Raw genomic sequence first — 20616 nt, 5'->3', positions numbered from 1 at the left:
ACTGTACTTTAATAACATCCTAAGGGGGCTAGCAATCGGGTGTGTCTCAGAGAATGAGGAACATATATTTTTTCATATATTATTACCATTTGTTTACACAGGAACGCAGACTTAGAACATCGAATCACATTGATGATTTTAAACCTCACGTAATTCAGATTTTAAACCATATGTCATATTCATTTGTACATATCAATGCTAAATTGAGAGTGTCCAGACCACCAAAACCTAAACCACCCACTTTTTTACCTGACAATTGCCTTCTAATAGATCCATTACCTTTTCCGAGTTCGACCCCCCCCCCTTACCCCTTCCACAAAAAAAATAAAGTTGTGATCTTTATCAATCGAAAGAGAAAAATAATATATCCTAAATACTTTGAATTACCGAGTTAGAATATATCATAGACAACGCATTAGTATTGAGTTTAGATTTTATTATATAATAACTTTGCAAAATTTTTGAAATATAACCTTGGATGGAGTCTCACTCCAATTTGGTGAATCTTGTCTTATTTTCACTCCCAACTGTTTTTTAATAACATCTTAAGGGGGCTAGCAATCGAATGTGCCTCAGAGAATGAGGAACATTTATTTGCCCATATATTATTACCATTTGTTTTATACATGAACGCATACTCTCAGAACCATGAATTACATTGATGATTTTAAACCTAACATAATTCAGATTTTGAACCACATGTCATATATCAATTTGTACATATCAATGCTAAATTAAGAGTATGTAGATCACCAAAACCTAAACCACCCACTTTTTAACCTGAATATTTAAGGTCAAAGTTGCGAGACAAAGACTTTAAAAATTCAAAAGTGGACACTTTTGATGAGACGGAGGAAGTAGCTTACTATTTTTATAGAAAGTTGATCTATATATTTTAAATGAAACATATCTCAAATATTTCAATTAATATATGCTGACTATTATTTTATTGGAATATATAGATTGACAATTAAATTGCTTAGAAATTTTAGTGTATAACTAAACTATTCGAACAAAACGTTAAAACACAAGTGCAGTGACAAGGGGTATTTTTTGTATAATCATAAAAGTATAAGTATTAATATTGTCATTTAAAAAAGATAAAATAATTAAATTTGATTTAATGACTCTAAATCAAAGATGAAATCCATCCAAAGGTTCTTGTTTGTTTATGAATGAATTTATCACCTTGTTATATATATATTGGTAGATAAAAATAAAAATAAATAAATAAAAGGTAACGTTTTTATTAATTTACTTTTATCACTTTCATTACTTATAATAATACTCGTAATATATAAAGCCCCAAAATCTAGGGTTTTATTTCGTATCTAACATTTGAAGTGATCAACACAGACTAATTTTTATTTTCTCCATCTGTTAGATCCTTTTTTCGCTACTCATTCAGGTACACCTTTATTTTTTTTATATTTTTTTTCCATCTATTTTATTATAATTTATTTCGATTTACTTCACAAATTTATTAAGGTCTTGTTTATCTGTTCTTTTTAATGTTTTAATTGTATTTATATTTGTATATGTATTGTTGCCAATATATGTGTACATATTCCTATATATATATATATATATATATATATGTATGTATGTATCTATTTTACAGTCTTGTGATCTGCTGCCTTATGTTGACTTTAGGCTAGAATGGCTGAATTCTTTAATATTTTGTTTAGATGGGTAAAAGGATAAGGTTTTTCTGTTCAAGTTTTCCGGGAAAGGCGAGTCTTTGACTCGGGTGTAAACAGGGTATCCCGGAACCCCTTTTCCGACAATTCTTGTGTATCTTGAACCCAAGACTATGCTCTAACATTATAAATCACTGTATGTATATATGTGTGTGTGTGTATACATATATATAATATGATTATTGGTGTATATGCATTGATGTGCTAGCTAAAGAGAGAGATTTTATTGGTTTTGAAGGATGGAGAATATGCAGAGCTACTGGCAGTTAGGGGACGAACTACGAGGGCAATTGAAGGTATCCGAGGATCAAAAGTGGTATGCGGCAGCGTCAAGGTTGGCTGAACAGACGAGGTCAAAGGGAGAACGGAGAAACAATTTGGATTTATCGAAAATGACTCTAGATGGAAGGGTTAGAGAGAATGTAGTAGGGTATCAAGAAGAAAACAAATTCGAAAACTTGAACTTTAACATGATGAATTTGAATCTTGATATGAAGATGACTGAGAGTTTGAACAAGAGTTCGATGAGGAATGGTTTGTATAACACGAATGCTGTTGTGTATCAGAAGGGGAATGATAGGATTATGGAGAATATGATTAGTGGAAAGTATCCGGGAAACGGTCAGAACAAGGAGGTTAATATTAGCAGCAATCATAATGGAAATAACAACGATAATAATAACAATAACAATGCTGCAGATAAGAGATTCAAGACTTTGCCTGCGGCTGAGACGCTTCCTAGGGATGAGGTTCTTGGTGGATATATCTTTGTTTGTAACAATGACACTATGCAGGAGGATTTGAAGAGGCAGCTTTTTGGTAATTCTTATTCTCAACTATTTTTTTTAAAGTTTATGTTGATATGCAAAAACATGATTTAGTGTTCTTTGTGTTTGCGGTCTCTGCCAAAAAAGTTATCATCTTTTATGCTATGCAGTAAACTTTGCGATTCTGATTATTTATGTGCAGGTTTGCCACCAAGATACAGAGACTCTGTTCGAGCAATTACACCTGGGTTACCATTGTTTCTTTACAACTATACCACCCATCAGCTACATGGTATTTTTGAGGTGTGTTTCTTCATCAATGTGTTCTACTATTTTGTCGTCCTAAGGGTCACTTGTCTTTAGATAGTAAAACTTTGTGAACATTTATTTACTGTCATGTGCAGTTTAGGTGTTGGCAAGTCTAAAAATTTGATCTTACAGATTTCTTTGGAGATTATACAGACTTTTAAAAGTTACTTTCATTACTTCATAGGGTCATAAGTTTGTGATTGCCTTTAAGTGTTTAAGGATTATCAGAAAATAGGTTGTGGGATTATGTCGTCATTGTTCTTTTTGTGGAAGGTCATAAGAGTATATTTGTCTTGATGAATTTGTTAAGAGAGGAGGTCGTAGTAGCATGTCGTATTTTACTTTGTGTTCCAACATTGAATTATCTTGAATTATCTTGTTAAGAGTATATTTGTCTTTGCGTTTATATCTTGAATTATCTTATGCAGGCAACAACTTTTGGTGGTTCCAACATTGATCCCACTGCTTGGGAGGACAAGAAGTGTAAAGGCGAATCCAGGTTCCCTGCCCAGGTATAATATGTGATGTGATCATCTGGTTTTACTAGTTATCGATGAGGATTCTGATGCATCATGGCATCTGTCTGTCTCTTTTATGTCATTTAATTATTATTTACTCAAATAGGTGAGAATCCGTATAAGGAAGGTCTGCAAAGCATTGGAGGAAGATTCTTTCAGGCCAGTCTTGCATCACTATGATGGTCCTAAGTTTCGCCTTGAACTATCAATCCCTGAGGTATGGTATTGCTAGAAAAGTACATGTTATTATGTATATCCTACTTGAATCTCACTGCTCATGCGTTTGTGTTGATGCTATAATTGCAGACCTTGGACTTGCTAGACCTTTGCGAACAGAATGGAGTTTAAGTTTGAGTTGCCAATAGCCTGAGCATAAAAGCAAGATGTGTTAGTGGTTATAATGTGCAAGTGTTGTAGGTTTTTAAGCAGCATTTTCTTCATGGAGCTTCCGTATAAGCGCAAGCTTGAGTGAAGTTGTTTTGTGGGGGTAGCTGGACTGCAAATGTGGCCAGTTGACGAATAAAATGTTAAGGATCCATGCCATTTGTGTGAAAATGAATTATGTCGTTAGCTTTGCGTTATCTTTAAATAGCTGTCATGAACAAGTTAAGTTATCACTATTGTGTAATGACAAAGATTGACAATATATCAAATATGGTGCTATGATTATGTTCATTTGGTGGTCCTGGTTGGTTGTGTATTATATATTTGAAAGTGGTTACACAATCACATGGGGGTTTGGTTAATTATCCAACCACATGTCAGTTATTCTTGCCAACCAAAAGGATCTGGTTTACATGTTCATGCATGTTGGAATGTACCAATAATGCTCTTAAGTTTGTCTTCTATGGAGATTGATGAAATAAGACACGACAGTACCTTCAGTCACAAGGCAAGTATTCTTTGTTCTGACGATTGACCTGCACAATGGATAAACAACTGAGAAGCATGTGAGTTGCAATTCACATGAGGGTGCACTTTGTATTAGTTAAATCTGATTGTTTCAACTTTGTACCAAAAGCAGATGCACCCCTATAGAATGTCACGAGTATTTATGACATTAGTGTAGGTTCTTTTTACTTTTGGTTTTGAGAGCAGATTTGGGTTCTAATAATGAGGGTATATGAGGACATGTTCTAATCGGCTGAATTAAGTCGCTGCTAATTATAGACACATCTTTTGGGAAGCCTAAACTGATGATAGAAAAGTCAATAACAACGCATAGGCTATAGTTAACAAGACTATTCTACTATTCTAGTGTATCTTATCACAGTTGCAGGTTTCGTAATTCTAAGAATACCTAATAATTTTAGCATTGTACAAATTCCAATAAACTTATTGTGTGCATCTAGCATTGTGGGATCAGGTGGTTCGGGTTGGATGCATTAGGGTATGTGGAAAGCAGACGCCATCTAGGGTGGGGGACTCGTGTTCTATTTTACCTTGGGTTAAATAACATGACATGGAAAAAGGTGACGTGTTAGGGTGTGGGGGGCGGGGAAAAAGGTGCCTTCCAGGGTGAGTTTTAGCACATTTGGAGCTCCCGGTAAAAAGTAATTGTGATCCGCATGTTCTAAACCCAAACAAAATGAGTCAAGTATTCGAGTAAAAATAAGCTCAGAAACAAAGATGCATTTTCAGTTGGTTTCACATAGATAATCTCACAAACAATCAAGGTTGGAATAGCTATTCAAGATAGATATGGTTGGGATTAATTTATATGAGCATCCGAATAAACTCCATATCACTGGGATCTATCACCCCCTTGTACAATATAAATTTAACAACAAACTACAAAATACACCCAGATGTTAAATGTTTTTAAGTTTCATACGGTGGCTTTTAAGCTACACCTTCGGTCTATCATCCAACTCCATATTTAATGACTGAATCTAATAACTAATGATACACAAAATCACATTGAGCATCATATTAAAAAAAACTATTCGCTTTTCATTCAGCTGTTTACTTTCTGGGAGGTTTATGTACTTCCATTGACAACTTTAGCTGGCCTGCGATTCAGGTAACGGATGACTGCATCTTCAACCCTACACATCGACCAAAAAATACATATGCATTAGATATGAGGCATGTGATATGAGTGTTCACCACTGCAGATAACATTATATTGTTCCAAAAAAGGACTAATGTAGGAATATGGTTAAAATGCAAGCATGTGAAGCACCTAGGAGATCAAAAGAAAGCAACGCTGTTCCACAAAAACTGTACTCACATTAATGACAGCATTTAGCATTATGCCCAGATTACAACGGTACACATTCGATTTAGAGACGGGGCTTTACTTTACATAGCTTTAACTGCCATGGTTAAATAGATACTTCTCATTACAATTATCACACTACAAGCCATCCTGTAGTTGTAAAATCCTCATTACCGATATGTATCTTATCACATAAAAGACATTTGATCATATATGAATAAGGTGATAAACGTTAATCTCTTAACGATAGCCCTTAGGGATATGTTTAAGAAAACCCTCAAAAACTAGCAACTCAAAACACAAAAGTACCAATGTTAATTACAGTCGATATCCTAGCACATAAAGTAGCACCACAAATATTACCACATATCAAGTCCTGCAACTTTAAGGGTGAAAACTAAACCATACTTAAAAGGCGAAAAGAAAAAGTAAACATACCATGGTTGATTATAGAACTCTGCACGGTGTTCTTTTTCGGGGTTACGACTTGTTTCCCCTGCGGCAATCTTCAGATCTCTTCCTTGAGATTCAATCAAAGCATCGATAAACTCGACAGGTGACTGACTAAACCCAAGAAAGAAAGCTCGTCGTTTACGATGCTCATTAATCTTCCTAATTGAGGTACAAATCGCCTCATCACAGGCTTCAATCTCTTTGGCTTTCTCAGTGGTAGCCAATAAAGCATTCAATTCCCTTTGTACCGGAAACGGAACATCCACCAACACATCATAACATGCATTTCCGGCTGGACTATTTCCCGAAAGTTTGATCTTGTGCTCCAAATGGATAGGCTGTGGTGGAGATAAATGCTGTGAAATCTTTTGAGAAACGAAGGTAAACTTCATCTTATCTTCCCCAAATACCTTTTTAAGTGCTGGATCGCAATTAAAATAAGAAGGGTCATCTGCATTCTGCAACTTCCTAGCCTTCACATAATGCCAAATAGCAGCGATAATTCTTGAGCGAGTATCCACTTCAATTCCCAGAACTTCCATCAGAGCTGCAGAAAGCTTGTATTTTTCAGGCACGTAATTCATTTCCAGCCGTATATTTGCATTAAATTCTTTATCCCCTTTCCTTTTCACCTCAAACCCTTCATGAGGTGTAGGCGTTCTAGCACTATCCCACACGATCATATGATTATCAGGATACAGTCTCTGGTCCAACGAAATAGTAACCCTCTTAAAGAAAGCTGAAAACTTTGGGTACAAGGGGTTCGACGTCTGCATGATCCCAGCTTGATCAGGATCCAAACCCTCTTCCAAGATTCTACCTATTATCTTCATTGTCCAACTAGGCGGCTCCTCATTAGGCTTCGCAGGAATTTTCCGATCTTGATTAGCAAAAGTATTAAACACATAAATCCTTAGCGTTTTCTGAATACAAGGAGGGTTCTTAATCGCATCTTGAATATCCATCTTCTTTCTCGCTAAAGCAGCATCCACACGCGACTCAAACTCTACAAGCTCCGTATAAAGAGCTGACTGCGGTAAAATCCTCGCCACCCGTTCCAACAACTGCTTCTCAGGAAGCTTCTGTTTCTTTTTATTACGTTGACCGGGGGTAAGCTCCATCATCCTCATTGGAGAAACCGTATTCGCATTCGACACCCCAGGTGGTCTTCCAACCGGCTTCTGAACCATACCCCGTTTAATCATTCCAACATTACCCGACCCGGGAAACGCAGACGAGTTACCCGAGAAATGCCCAAGCCCATGTGGATGCGATTGATTAACCGACATCCCTTGATTCCCGGCCTGTAACTGGGCATGATACTGTGCTTGATTCACTTGAGCTTGGGCTAGAGCTTGAGCCTGAGCTTTAGACTGGGCCTGAGCTATGGCCTGGGCATGGGCATGGGCCGCAGCGTACTGCGAAAGCTGGAACTGGCTCGCAAAAGACGAGCCGGTCGGTTGTTGAGATTGGGATTGTGGGTGGAGATGGGTGTTAGGGTTTCCAAAATGGGCATTGTTTTTAGGGGGGTTATTCATATTATTGCTATTGTTATTCATACTTGTAAACAAAAAACCCTAATTCTTATATATATATATATATTATAACTATTATATTTATATATGATATATGATGAAACAGAACCTAAAAAATGAGAAATTGACTAAAATTAAGATAAAACCCTAATTCTGAAAACATAATAAAATATAGAAACTAATAGGAAATGAAAAAAAAAGGGAGAATTGAGAGCACAAACAATGAAATAGGAATTGGTAGCTGCAGCAGCAGCGACGAATTCTTGGTAAGTAGAGTTGCAGAAGCTTTTTCACGTTGAAATGTCTGAGACTTTGTTTGATTTTTTATTTTTTTTGTCTTTTTTATTTTTATTTTTAGTTTTGTGAAATGTGAATATATTTATATACATGTGATGAGTGATGACTGATGAGTTCATGAGTGAGTTGTGCAGGCCCGGCCTGTTTTTCATGGAAGGCCCAAATTGATTTGTTTTAGATTTAAGAGTACTAATTTTTGAAAAAGTTAGACCATGTACATAAGTTAAAGATTATCCCCAGATAGCCTAATTAGTATAACATTTAGAGAAAATCACATGATTAGCCAGATTTCATTGCGATTGTATCAAATTAGCCAAAATTTTTTGGATTTTCATAAAATAACCAACAAAATCGTAATAAACTAACAAAATCGCAATGAAATCTACAAAATCGCAATGAGAACTTCAAAATTGCAATCAGATTTTGTAAAATCGCTACGAGATTCTAAGAATCGCAATGCGATTATGAGAATCTATATGCGATTATGATAATCTCGTGTGCAGAAAATCTCATAGAGATTATGCAGGATCTCATAGAGATTATGCAGGATCTCATAAAGATTATGCAGAAGAATCGCATTGCGATTTTCAGAATCTCGTTGCGATTCTCATAATCTTGTTGCGATTCTTCATAATCTTATTACGATTTTGTAGAATCTTGTTGCGATTTTGATGTTCTCATTGCGATTTTGTCAAATTATTGCGATTTTGTTGACTATTTTTTGAAAATCCAAAAAAACTTGGCTAATTTGATATAATCACAATGAAATTTGGCTAATCACGTGATTTTCTCTAACATTTATTCCTTCTTCCCACAAATAATTTTTAACTACAACAATAACATATTCATCCTTCTTACAAACAACTACATAACTTTCACATCACCATTCACCAATAACTAGATTAATACCCGGTCGGTAACCGGGTAAGAAACAACATATTTGTCCTTAGAGCTTATGAAACATCTTCTACATGTTCTCATAAAATATAAACCAAGCAATGATATACCATAAGCTTAAGTATAATAAATTCAATGTTTATATCTATATACATTGAAGTATAAAGAAGAGTTGTTATTTATCAATACTTGATTCAACTCAAAACCCGATCTAAACCCATCTTCAAACAAACCAGGAAATGTTGATTAATTTTGACTCGCCAACCCACTAACATGATCCGTTCTGGTCTGGATTGATTTACCTAGTTATTAGGTCGACCCGTGAACACAAATAACTTAATTATTACAAATCCATTTGACCCACTTGATCCAAAACCAACTTATTCAACTTGTCAACCCGTCAACCCACATGACTCAAAAACAACCCATTTGATTTACTTGATCAAAACAACCAACTTGAAAGTAAGAGCATTAGCATTACTTGACCCAAAACCAATATATTTGACTTGTCAACCCGCAAACCATGGCTTAATCCAGTCGACTCGGTAGACCCAGACAGGTCCGAGTTGGAATTGTTGACCTAAAACTTTTAATGGGTTGAGGTTGGGATAAGGTCAGAGAGTTTTAACCTAGCAACCCCATCCAGATCGAGCTTATTGATAACCCTACTATAAAACATTTGGGTCAGTTTTAAATTTTTAAATCTTTAAGTATAGTATTGTCATTTTACCATATTATTCATCTATCTTACCATTTTTTTTATTTGTATAATATATATATATATATATATATATATATATATATATATATATATATATATATAGGTTAGGGGTAAAATAAAACAACCATTAACAGAAAACAAATAAGATATAATGTGAGTTTGACATGTGTCTTTTATTATTTAATTATATTTTTAATACTTAAAGGGTACATATGTAAATTTTTTATAAAGGAACGTATCAGCAACCACAATGAATCTTTTACCCTATTTTATGAGCAGCCATCACGACCCCTATCTTTCTTTCTCTTCTCGCGTTTTCATCTTCCACTTTGAGTATAACAAAGGAAACATGTATAAGAAATTTAAATCTGTTCAACATGTGTTCATAAGCAAAGTTCTTCATTTTTGTTTTTTCAATTTGATGTTATACATAAGTATTATAATTTAAATAAAACATGTATATCAATGACTACTACACATTTTTTTTCAAATAATATTTGTGCATCAATTTTTCTATAATACTTGTACATCAACATAGTATGTTTATCTATCATCTTTGCGATCATAAGTTGCTATTCATATAATGCTTGTGCATCATTTTGTACATAATACTTAATTACTTGTGCATCAATTCCATATAATATCTGTGCATCAATTACATATAAGGTGTTATTCAAATAATATATAGTTGTGCATCATTTTTTACATAATATTGGTGCATCATTTTTTCCGTTGAATCAATGTGGATCAATATATACAAAATGATATTTGTAAGGTTTGTAAAAAATAACGAGTTCTTATATTTTTGTGCATCAAATTTCATATGGTTTGTCCCGAATGTACTAATAACTTTATGCATCATTGATGTTTAAAAACAAACTGTTAGTTAAAAAAAATATTATATCAAAATGATGCATTGTGACTCTCTAACTAATTATGATACACATGAGACATGAATATTAAAATGGTGCATCATGATTTATTTAAGTGGATTAGTAATTAGTAAATTATATGAATGGCACGTATGACAAACTAATTAATAAGTCTGATAACAAAAACTAAAATGTATTTTAAAAGTTGATATTAAATATTAAATAATTAAACTTACGAATGAGTTAAGGAAGCTGAAAACGTGGACAGTAGTTATGAAAATTACATGCCATTGAACTTTCAAATATCAACAAAAATGCCATCATTAAATATATCTTTGGATCTAATCTCGGATGGAAGATCTTACGGCTAGCACATTATCCTTTTTGTTTTAGGTTAATAGTTATCTTACAATAACTAAAGTAAAACAAATAAAATAATATATTTTTTTTCACTTAAAATCACCGTGCACCATAAAAATCATTGTGCATCAATATATACACTTGTGTTTCGTGAATCTTCGTGCATCAATTTTACAATTATTTAAAAGTCAATATTTTATCTTATTTTTTTTACTATAATACTTGTTTACAATAACCAACCTCTATATGTATTAGCTAATCATTTTCATTTTTAACTATTTTACCGATAAGAAACTTAAAACTGACAATCGACCAAGTCAGTTGCCATAACCCCTTTACCATATAGTATTTTGAACTAATATGCTACTTTTCATATAAATTTGACACATGGAATAATTTTCTTAATTTACATAGAAAGCTTTAAAATATAAACTTAAATTATGAATATATTATATGTAAAAAATGATATGTAAAATGTTAATTTTACTACTCCATTATATATGCTTACAAAATATATCAAATTGATTAAACCAAAATTTTGCTTTATTTGCTTATTGTTTACAATTACTTATAACACATTAGTTTTTTGATTATTATTAAGTTTCAACGATTTACACTCTTTCAATGCATGATGTATCTATATCAAAGCCATATTTTTTATAACCTTTTTTTTAACTATCTCAATTGTAACAACTTTTTAATTAGACCAATTTCAACAATTTACAGTCTTTCATTCAATACATTGATAATTATTTTTGATGGAATTTTCATCTTCAATAACTAACATTTAAATGATTACCTAGAATGATTAATGATTTCAATATCCCCTCTTAAGTAATGATTATTTATACAAAATGATGTTTATATATTAGTGATAATATATCATCGTTCTCTCTAAATAAAACAAATTTATCATAAATCTAAAAAAACTTTAAAAAAAACATCGGTATCATTTCTCCTTGAACTTTGAAAAATAATTACTTTTTGCTTTATGTTATAGATTTATGCATAAGTAGAAATAAATAGTTTCTCTATAAAATATATCTCTTTCCAAAATAAAATTATTTATTAATAATGAGATAATATTACTATAAATAATTAGTCAAAGGGTCAACTATAATTTCAACGGTTTAGATTAAATCCTAGATTAATTTCAACGGTTCAGATTAAGTAATGTCATATTATTTTCTCTCTGCTCTATCGCCAATATATATATATATATATATATATATATATATATATATATATATAATTTATTGTTTTCAATTTCATTATTTGTATGAAGTTATTTGACAAAAAATTTATTATATATGAATGAATTAAAAATCTTAAAATTAATAATGATTTCAAAAGTCTCAATTTTTACGTATAATTGTTTACTTATAATCATCATCTATTCATCTAGAAAGGAAATGGTAAAAGGAAATTCACAGAATTAGCAATTTATTTTTTGAGAATTATAATTATCAATTGTATATATAATTATACTATCTAATAAAATAAAATATCATTTTTTTCCCTTAAACTTTATACCTTTGAAAAATCAAAAATACCCTTTTCTTTTATTCACTAATTTAAACATCTACATATAATATATTTATAATACTCTTAATGAACTAATTTACAGTATATCTCCCAACAGTTAAAATAACTATAATATCTCTTTTAACATCAACTACTTTTACATTCACCACCATCGTCGCCCCCATCACCGACCCCACTACTGTCCCCAGCACCGTCATCACCACCACTTCCGTCATCACTATTCCACCGACGCCACATTGTACGGACATAAGTCTAGTTAATACATATATGTATGTGTCAGATATATAAAAGAGAGAATCAAAGTTTCCCCAGCATCAATTGTGCCTTCGACTTCTCTGTTTATAAATTAAATCAGTCATCTGCCATTTCAACATAACCCAACCAAATTTTGTCAATCTATCTCAATCTTTTGCCACAAACATTCAAGTATGGATATCTTTCACTTCATCACCCACAATAATATTTTTTTCACAAACATCCTTCATATCATCACAAATTTTTTATCCTTGATGTAGGTAGTCTTAAAAATAGTAATAATATCGTATATTATTTTGGAGGATTCAATGCAATAAGCCAATAATAATGTCGAAATGTATTAAAGATTAGTTAAAGTAACATTTATTATGTTGTTTATACTTATATACTATATTATTTGAATTACTAATAAGAGTATGTTATATCACATAATGTTTACATAAGATAAAACATGACTCTTATAAATCACCCCGTTCTTACACAACCAATAATGTTAAAATATATGTAACAATGATTTTTGGAAACAATAACAATAATAAAAAAAAAAATTGTTAAATACTACATATATGTATGGATATATTATAGGGATGAATATATTATAGATATAGATATAGATCTTGAAGGTAAACATATATATATATATATATGGTGAGGATCCTGGAAGAAGGTGTGTTAAAGAGATAAGGGAGAGAAGTACCTATTAGCCAATCAGAACGCGACATGTGTCAAAATTTTTTAAAAAAGCGTGGTGGTAATTTTGTAAATAAATTAAAGTTTTGTGAAGCTTGGGCTCTTAGTAGGCTGGGTCAGCTTGGGTTGGGTTCAGCTTGAGTTGGATCAGCTTGGTTTGGGTTAGCTTGATCAATCAGCTTGGGGTCCGGGTCAATTTGGTCTGGGTCAGTTTGGGTCAGCTTGATCAATCAGCTTGGGGCCTGGGTCAGTTTGGTCTCGGTTAGTTTGGGTCAGCTTGGGTTCTGGTCAGGTTTAGGTCAGCTTGGGTCAGCTTGGGGTTGGGTCAGTTTGGGGTCTGGGTCATCTTTGGTCAGGGTTGGGTCAGGTTGGGGTTTGGTCAGGTTTAGGTCAGTTTGGGTTAGCTTGGGGTTGGGTCAGTTTGGGGTCTGGGTCATCTTTGGTCAGGGTTGGGTCAGCTTGGGGTCTGGTCAGGTTGGGTCAGGTTGAGGTTGGGTCAGCTTGACACAATTTACACAATCTACAAAAATGTAAGTGTAGATTATGGGTTTTGAGTCAGCTTGGGTTCTGGGTTGGGTCAGCTTGGTTAGGTTTGGGTCAGCTTGGGGTTGGGTTAACTTGACATAATTTACACATAATCTACACAAATGTAGATTAATCTACACAAATGTAGATTATGGGTTTTGGGTCAGCTTGAGTTCTAGGTTGGGTCAACTTGGGGTCTTGTCAGGTTGTGATTGGGTTAGCTTGACACAATTTACACATAATCTACACAAATGTAGATTAATCTACACAAATGTAGATTACGGGTTTGGGTCAGCTTGGGGTTCAGTTGGGTTAGCTTGGGGTTCGGTTGGGTCAGCTTGGGATGGGTCAGCTTGCGTTGGGCCAGTTTGGGCTGAATCAGCTTGGGCTGGGCCAGCTTAGGTTTGAAGTCAAATTATTTACAAAAATGTCACCGCGTATTTTTTTTAAAGGCGACGTGTCACACTCTGATTGGCCAATAAGACCTTCTCTTCCTTCTATCCTTAACACACCTTCTCATTTGATCTTTCTCCTATACACACACACACACACACATATATATATATATGGGGAAAGTGAGTATGAGGTTGTCCCCCATCTAACCTTAGATGAGGATCACCCAAAAACTACGTCGCTTCAATTAAAATCAGATTTCCCAAACATTAAAATATTCCCAAACACCTTTTTCCTTCAAAATCCCCCTTCTACATCGATTTGCAGTCCACTGTTCACTCTCAACTTTATTATACTTTCTTCTAAACAGCTTTACATAGATATTTATGGTGAATAAATGATTTCTACATTTTTCTTCTTTGTTTATACACAGATTGTTGGTTGAAAAGGGAAAAAAGGGGGTTTGAATACATATCTCGATGAGAATATTTCATTGTTTTTGAGCAGCTGGAAAGTGATATCAACAGTATGTGTTTGAGGAATTGTCCCTGTAAAATCGATATATGGAGTAGCTATTGGGATCTCACTAGAGTTTATGTCAAGTATTTCTTTAAATGTATGTCAAGTGTTCGATCAAAGGTCACAATGAACATACAAATAAAAAGTCGTTTAGAAGAAAGTATAATAGAGTTGAGAGTTAAAAGTGGACTGCAAATCGATGTAGAAGGGGGATTTTGAAGGAAAAAGGTGTTTGGGGATATTTTAATGTTTGGGAAATTTGATTTTAATTGAAACGACGTAGTTTTTGGGTGTTCCTCATCTAACGTTAGATGGGGGACAACCTCATACTCACTTTCCCCATATATATATATATATATATATATTCCTAAGCACAACCACGACACCACTCTCGGTTATTAGATTTTGGATATGTGATGGTTATTATATTTATTATTATCATTTAATTCTACATGTTACTTTAAAGGAGTGTATGTATCATTGATGTATATATAGCAAGTAGTAATTCAACTGATTGGATTGGATGGATGGTGTTAACTATTAGAGTACAGCCTAGTGCACACTGTTGTAATCATTTTATTATTATTATGGGAAACAGATGGAGTTTGGATATAATGGAATGGAAGAAGATTAGAAGATGCATATGGTTGAGGTTAAGGTGAGAAGATTAAGTTGGAAAATATTGTAGATTTGGTAGTTAAAGGTGTTAGTCGGAAAATATTGTGTTGCCGGAAGTTTGTAAAAATTCATCGGAGAAGAAGATCAGACACATGAATTCATCGGAAGTTTGTATAATGTAATGAACTATAACATAATGTCTATAGTATGTAACATACGTGGCACCTGACATGGAATTACGTGCATCAACCAATTACACGTAAGCGGTTACTCGGTAGCTTACATCACTTAGACAGAATAGCACGTTCATTGCATAACATAAACAATCCAGTAAATCATTACATAACATAAACATTCGTGGATAGTTCATTGCGTTCCCAGACACTAATCCCTTTAAATTATATAAAAAAGGATGAAGTTGACAAAAACTGATATCAATACATGCTTAGGCCCATGCTTATAACGTCCTAGGAGGTGTGTCCTCCCCTCCTTGGATGCCGGACGCTATAAGCAACGGGAGTCCTAGGCTTGCGTCTTTGGTGAAGAGTCCTCAGAAAGAAGATCAAAGACGCCAAGAGGTGGGGACCAAATGCAACGGGTAGATTTTGAACTTTGTTTTTTCAACGGCTAATTCTTTTTTTCCTATTTAAACACTCAAATTTTCTCATTTTAACACACAAACATTTTATCACACACCATTTCGTTTATCAAACACCACCAAAATTATGTCTACTTCATCATCAAGTGACGAATTCAATTTCCTAAACAACACCGTTACGCAGAACACGCTATTTAATCCGGAGATTGAAGGCACGGTTTTTGATCTTTGTAACGAAGAAGAATCAAACGATGTCGAGTCAAGTTCACGGGTTCCTAGACCTAGAAGGGTTTTATCACGAGATCATGCCGGAGCCGCGACGCGTTTATGGAATGATTACTTTTCCGATGCACCAACTTTCCCGGCCGATTTTTTCCGAAGAAAATTTCAAATGCGCAAGCATATGTTTATCCGTATATGCCAAGATATACACAGCTTTAGCGCCATCGAAACCCTACCCAAATATATTCAGTTGTTCCAAAAAAATCAAATCGATTGCCGTGGTAGGCGTGGTTTCAACATTTTCCAAAAATGTACTTCTGCCATACGTCAATTGGTGTATGCTGCTAATGCTGACCGATTTAATGAGTACTTATATATGGGTCGTGCGACTTTAGTTGATTATTTAAATAACTTTTGCAAAAGTGTTTATTATTTATATCACACTGAGTACTTGAGAAAGCCAACAACGAAGATGTCCAACATTTGGTAAGTAAGCATGAACATATACATGGTTTTCCTGGTATGCTTGGTAGTATTGATTGTATGCATTAGGTTTGGAGAAATTGTCCAGTGGCTTGACAAGGGCAGTACACACTAGGCGACAAAGGACATTCAACGATCATGCTTGATGCAGTTGGTTCGTATGATTTGTGGATTTGGCATGCTTACTTTGGCCCTGCAGGTTCGAACAACGACATCAACGTCCTTAATGAATCAGATTTGTTCGATAATCTACTCCAAGATAGGGCCCCCAAAATGCAATACACTATTAACGGCGAAGAGTTTACGAATGGATATTATCTAGCTGACGGTATTTATCTTGAACCGGCCACACTAGTCAAGTTTATTAAATGCCCGATGGACCCAAAGACTACAAAGTTCAAGCGCTACCAAGAGGCTGCAAGAAAGGATGTCGAACGAGCTTTTGGGGTGCTTCAAGGTCGTTGGGCAATCCTTAAACATAATGCCCGCCCGCAATCGATGAACAAAATAAAACGTATTATGTATACTTGTGTCATTTTACACAACATGGTTGTTCAAGACAACGGTAGTGCAATTTCCGACCTTGAGGAAAATTATTTGGCTAATCCAACTAATATGCCAACACGTAAGTGGGATCAAAGGGTTGCAACGCAAATGCGGGTCTTCGCGGAGTTGCGTGAGAGAAGGACTCACCATTGACTTCGCAATGCCCTAGTGAAACATGTTTAGAACCTTCCGGAAAATTACCGTCAACGTTGATGAGATTTTTTTATTATGTATAGTTTCGTAATATTTATTTTCTATTATTAGGATCGTAACTTTTCTTTAATAAGTGTTGTAATGTTTGTTAATAATAAAAGTATTTATTTGAATAATGTTTTGTTAATAAAAAAATATATAAAAGAATTGATGATGTGACGAATAAGTTCGTAATGCCCTAGTGGAATATGTTTAGAACCTTCCGGAAAATTACCGTCAACGTTGATGAGATTTTTTTATTATGTATAGTTTCGTAATATTTATTTTCTATTATTAGGATCGTAACTTTTTTTAATAAGTGTTGTAATGTTTATTAATAATAAAAGTATTTATTTGAATAATGTTTTGTTAATAAAAAAATATATAAAAGAATCGATGATATGACGAAGAAGTTCCAAAAAGCTTGTCTTACAGATAGGGAGAGTCATGAGGAGAGTCCTCGGTGATACCCTCCTTATAAGCATAAGCCTTATAAAGAAGCGCGAAGTGAGAAATTGTGATTTATAATGTTTGAATCTTCTTAAAATCATATATGGATTGTTAAGAGAGCTTCAATCTCGATGTTATAAAGTTTAAGCTTTGAAAGAAGACAATAAGTGACATTATTACTACCATTTGGTGACAAATTGAAGCAGCTAAAAGATTTTTATCGATCAATATAAGGATATTTATGATTCTAATTCTAATGCGTATATGAAAATACGAGATGGGTACTCGCGCAATGCAGCGGCAGTAGCGACAACGGGTGGTGCTAATGGCGGTTGTGGTAATTGTGTGGTTATTAATCTAAAAATAATTGACGTAAATGGTAATGTAGTTTTTTAATGGTTAAGGATGTATCTTTTGTAAATAACTTTATTAAGAATATTATAGAGATATTAGGTATAGATATTTAAATTAATTAATATAGAAGATAGATAGTTTGAATAAATATGAGTGTAAAATATTTTAGGGATATATTGGGTAGATTTAGTGTGTGAGTTAGAAATGTGTTGAAAATTAGGGTATTTTAGGTATTTTAAAGGTAGAGAGTTGAAAAGAGGAGAGAGTGGTTTGTTTATTAATATAATATAGATATAGATATGTAAACAAATACTCCGTATTTATTTTTTAATGAAAAATCCATAAAAAGATAATCGTTTTACACAAAATTCATAGTAAAAGAAACCTATTTAGTTACTGTCTATACAAAGAATCATATTTCTAAAATTTCCGCAATAAAGGAAATATCGTTGGTTTTTAATGTCAAATATCCGTTAAGTGTCACGGCACCACTTTCACGTCATTAAATTTACTTACGTGGTATTTGACGTTTTTTCCATGCCTTGTCATACATGTTCACCTACATTCGTGCTTCTAAATCAGAACACAATACGAATGCGAATCCTATACAATTGATAATGAATTTTTTACCTCATGTTACTTGATATGTTAAAGTATGTAATTATACATTGTCTGTATTGAAACATCTGGATTTCATTATTCATGATGATTGAATCCAATTACTATTTACAGCCAACACTTTATTCACTTATTAATTTGCTTAGGAAACCAAACTAGCTTTCTGTTTGGGTTTTTATTCGGGTTACCTGAAATCCAGATATAGCCTAATTCGGGTTTGGGTTTTTTTGAACTCCGTTTTTGTGCTGCTAACGGCCTACCAAGTGGGTACAATTAATTGTTTTTGATTCCTTACGCATGGAATATAATCAAAATGCATACCATTAACAATAGTTTTTCTCCACTAAATATCGATTAAATACAATTAATGGTACTTTGTGTACGTTAACACACTTAACCTTCTTTTTGGAAGTCATTGCCAAATCTTCGATGATGGGAAGAAGACGATGGAGCCACAATGAGTTTACATGAGCGGCGGTCAACGGTATTGACTGTAGTAGTCGGAGGTGTTGTTGCTACCGACATTTAATTGTGTTCAATTGATAGGAATCGATCGAATTTAAGAATTGAAAAAATAGGGTTCTTGTGTGTTTTGGGGGAAAGGAGAAAAGGGGAAAAAGGAGCTGGGAGAATGAAAAAAAAAGAAAAGAAAAGAATGAGTTTTTCATATATATAAATATAAAAATATATACATATAACATGTGCATTTTCATTTTGAGTCAAAGTCCAGGTAAGCAAAATTTAATGACTTAACAGTAATGATGTGACACTTAACGGAGACTCGGGGTTAAAAATTAACGACATTCCTTCGTTACGAAGTTTTTAAAAATGAGATCCTTTTAATAGACAAAAACTAAATAGGTTCTTTTTATTATGAATTTTGCATACAAGGGTTACCTTTTTATAGAATTTTCCATTGTTTTTAAAAATATGAATTTAAATAGATGTAACGGGAAAAAGTTTTTTGAACAAAATAAATAAATACGAGTAGTAAATTATTAAACTAACCAATAGCTTGGTGCCTTGGCCCAAAAGACACATAGGTGAACATGACCCAGCCCAACAAGTTTAGAGTGACGTAATTTACGTTCCATTCAAAGCTTATTTGTTATTGTTCTGCTTTTTAAGTTTTAACATTTTTTTTTCTTTAACAGCTAGTTAGTTGTTAGTATTTAGCATTTGAGACATTACAATAACATCTAATTGGGTAGTATGTAAAGCTCGAATCACGAATACCTGGTATGAAACTCAAGATTCTCAAAAACCCCTCTAATCAATCACTTCTAAAAATGTAGAAAGTAAGATTCGAACTATGATGAATTTCTCAAAGGTCTAAAACCTTATTAATGAGCCACCCACCCATTGATAGTTTTAACAACCTTTTAAAGTTTGTTCCTTAAAGCACCAACTTTGCTCGATCATGTTGTTTGATGTTTATGACTTTGTTCAACTAAAGTTTTTACAAAATTATGGCTGTCATAATTTGAACCAAAGGAAAGATCCTTTGAGCCCTTTGACAGTATGATAAACTAACATAAATAATCAAACATTTATTCAATCCTACGAAGTATTATGAGCTGAGATTTTATAAAAAACTTTCAATCGGACGAAGTGTGGATTGAGATATTATGAAAAACTAACATGAATCAAAACTTTAGGTTTAAGTTAAAATGGTTGGATAAGGTTTTGGAATATGTTGATCTTTAAGCACAGGTATATTATTCTTACATGAACAAAACAAAAAGGTTCAATCAGCTTTTCTATTGTGGTTTACTCGAAAAAGCAAAACGACATGATCATATATTCATATAATATTGTATGATAACTTAGTCTTATCACCAATCCAGTACTTGCACAAAAAGGTTCGTCTAAATCCATGTACTATCAGTGATATAAAAACCTAAAGTAATATTTTTAATTAATGGCATAAGTCTAACTATTATTATATTTAATACCAA

The 20616-nt window shown here is 33.4% G+C and overlaps 2 protein-coding genes across 2 annotated transcripts; one reads left to right on the top strand and one right to left on the bottom strand.

Moving 5' to 3' along the window:
• Nucleotides 1-1293: 1293 nt before the first annotated feature.
• LOC122589079 (B2 protein) lies at nt 1294-3969 on the top strand. The gene is made up of 6 exons (XM_043761323.1): nt 1294-1408; nt 1939-2519; nt 2670-2770; nt 3205-3288; nt 3401-3511; nt 3601-3969. Exons 2-6 carry the CDS (start codon nt 1940-1942, stop codon nt 3640-3642), a joined length of 918 nt encoding a protein of 305 aa, XP_043617258.1. The 5' UTR covers nt 1294-1408; nt 1939; the 3' UTR covers nt 3643-3969.
• A 981-nt stretch (nt 3970-4950) lies between these two features.
• Nucleotides 4951-7661, bottom strand: LOC122589542 (SWI/SNF complex component SNF12 homolog). The gene is made up of 2 exons (XM_043761840.1): nt 5954-7661; nt 4951-5342 (listed from the first exon to the last, which is right to left on the bottom strand). The coding sequence occupies exons 1-2, from the start codon at nt 7525-7527 to the stop codon at nt 5276-5278; spliced, it is 1641 nt and encodes a 546-aa protein (XP_043617775.1). The 5' UTR covers nt 7528-7661; the 3' UTR covers nt 4951-5275.
• Nucleotides 7662-20616: the final 12955 nt, after the last annotated feature.

This window comes from Erigeron canadensis, chromosome 2, assembly GCF_010389155.1.
Source record: "Erigeron canadensis isolate Cc75 chromosome 2, C_canadensis_v1, whole genome shotgun sequence".
In the NCBI taxonomy this organism is placed as follows: Eukaryota; Viridiplantae; Streptophyta; class Magnoliopsida; order Asterales; family Asteraceae; genus Erigeron; species Erigeron canadensis.
Note: the sequence above shows the minus strand (reverse complement) of the source record. Positions and strands in the feature narration are given on the sequence as shown.

Bases quoted from the DNA above. Each gene is read 5' to 3' on its own strand.
- LOC122589079 (XM_043761323.1), top strand. From the start codon at position 1,940: ATGGAGAATATGCAGAGCTACTGGCAGTTAGGGGACGAACTACGAGGG. The intron at 2,771-3,204 runs GTGTGTTTCTTC...TATCTTATGCAG, and splicing joins AGCTACATGGTATTTTTGAG to GCAACAACTTTTGGTGGTTC. The intron at 3,512-3,600 runs GTATGGTATTGC...CTATAATTGCAG, and splicing joins TTGAACTATCAATCCCTGAG to ACCTTGGACTTGCTAGACCT.
- LOC122589542 (XM_043761840.1), bottom strand. From the start codon at position 7,527: ATGAATAACAATAGCAATAATATGAATAACCCCCCTAAAAACAATGCC. The intron at 5,343-5,953 runs GTATGTTTACTT...GTCGATGTGTAG, and splicing joins GAGTTCTATAATCAACCATG to GGTTGAAGATGCAGTCATCC.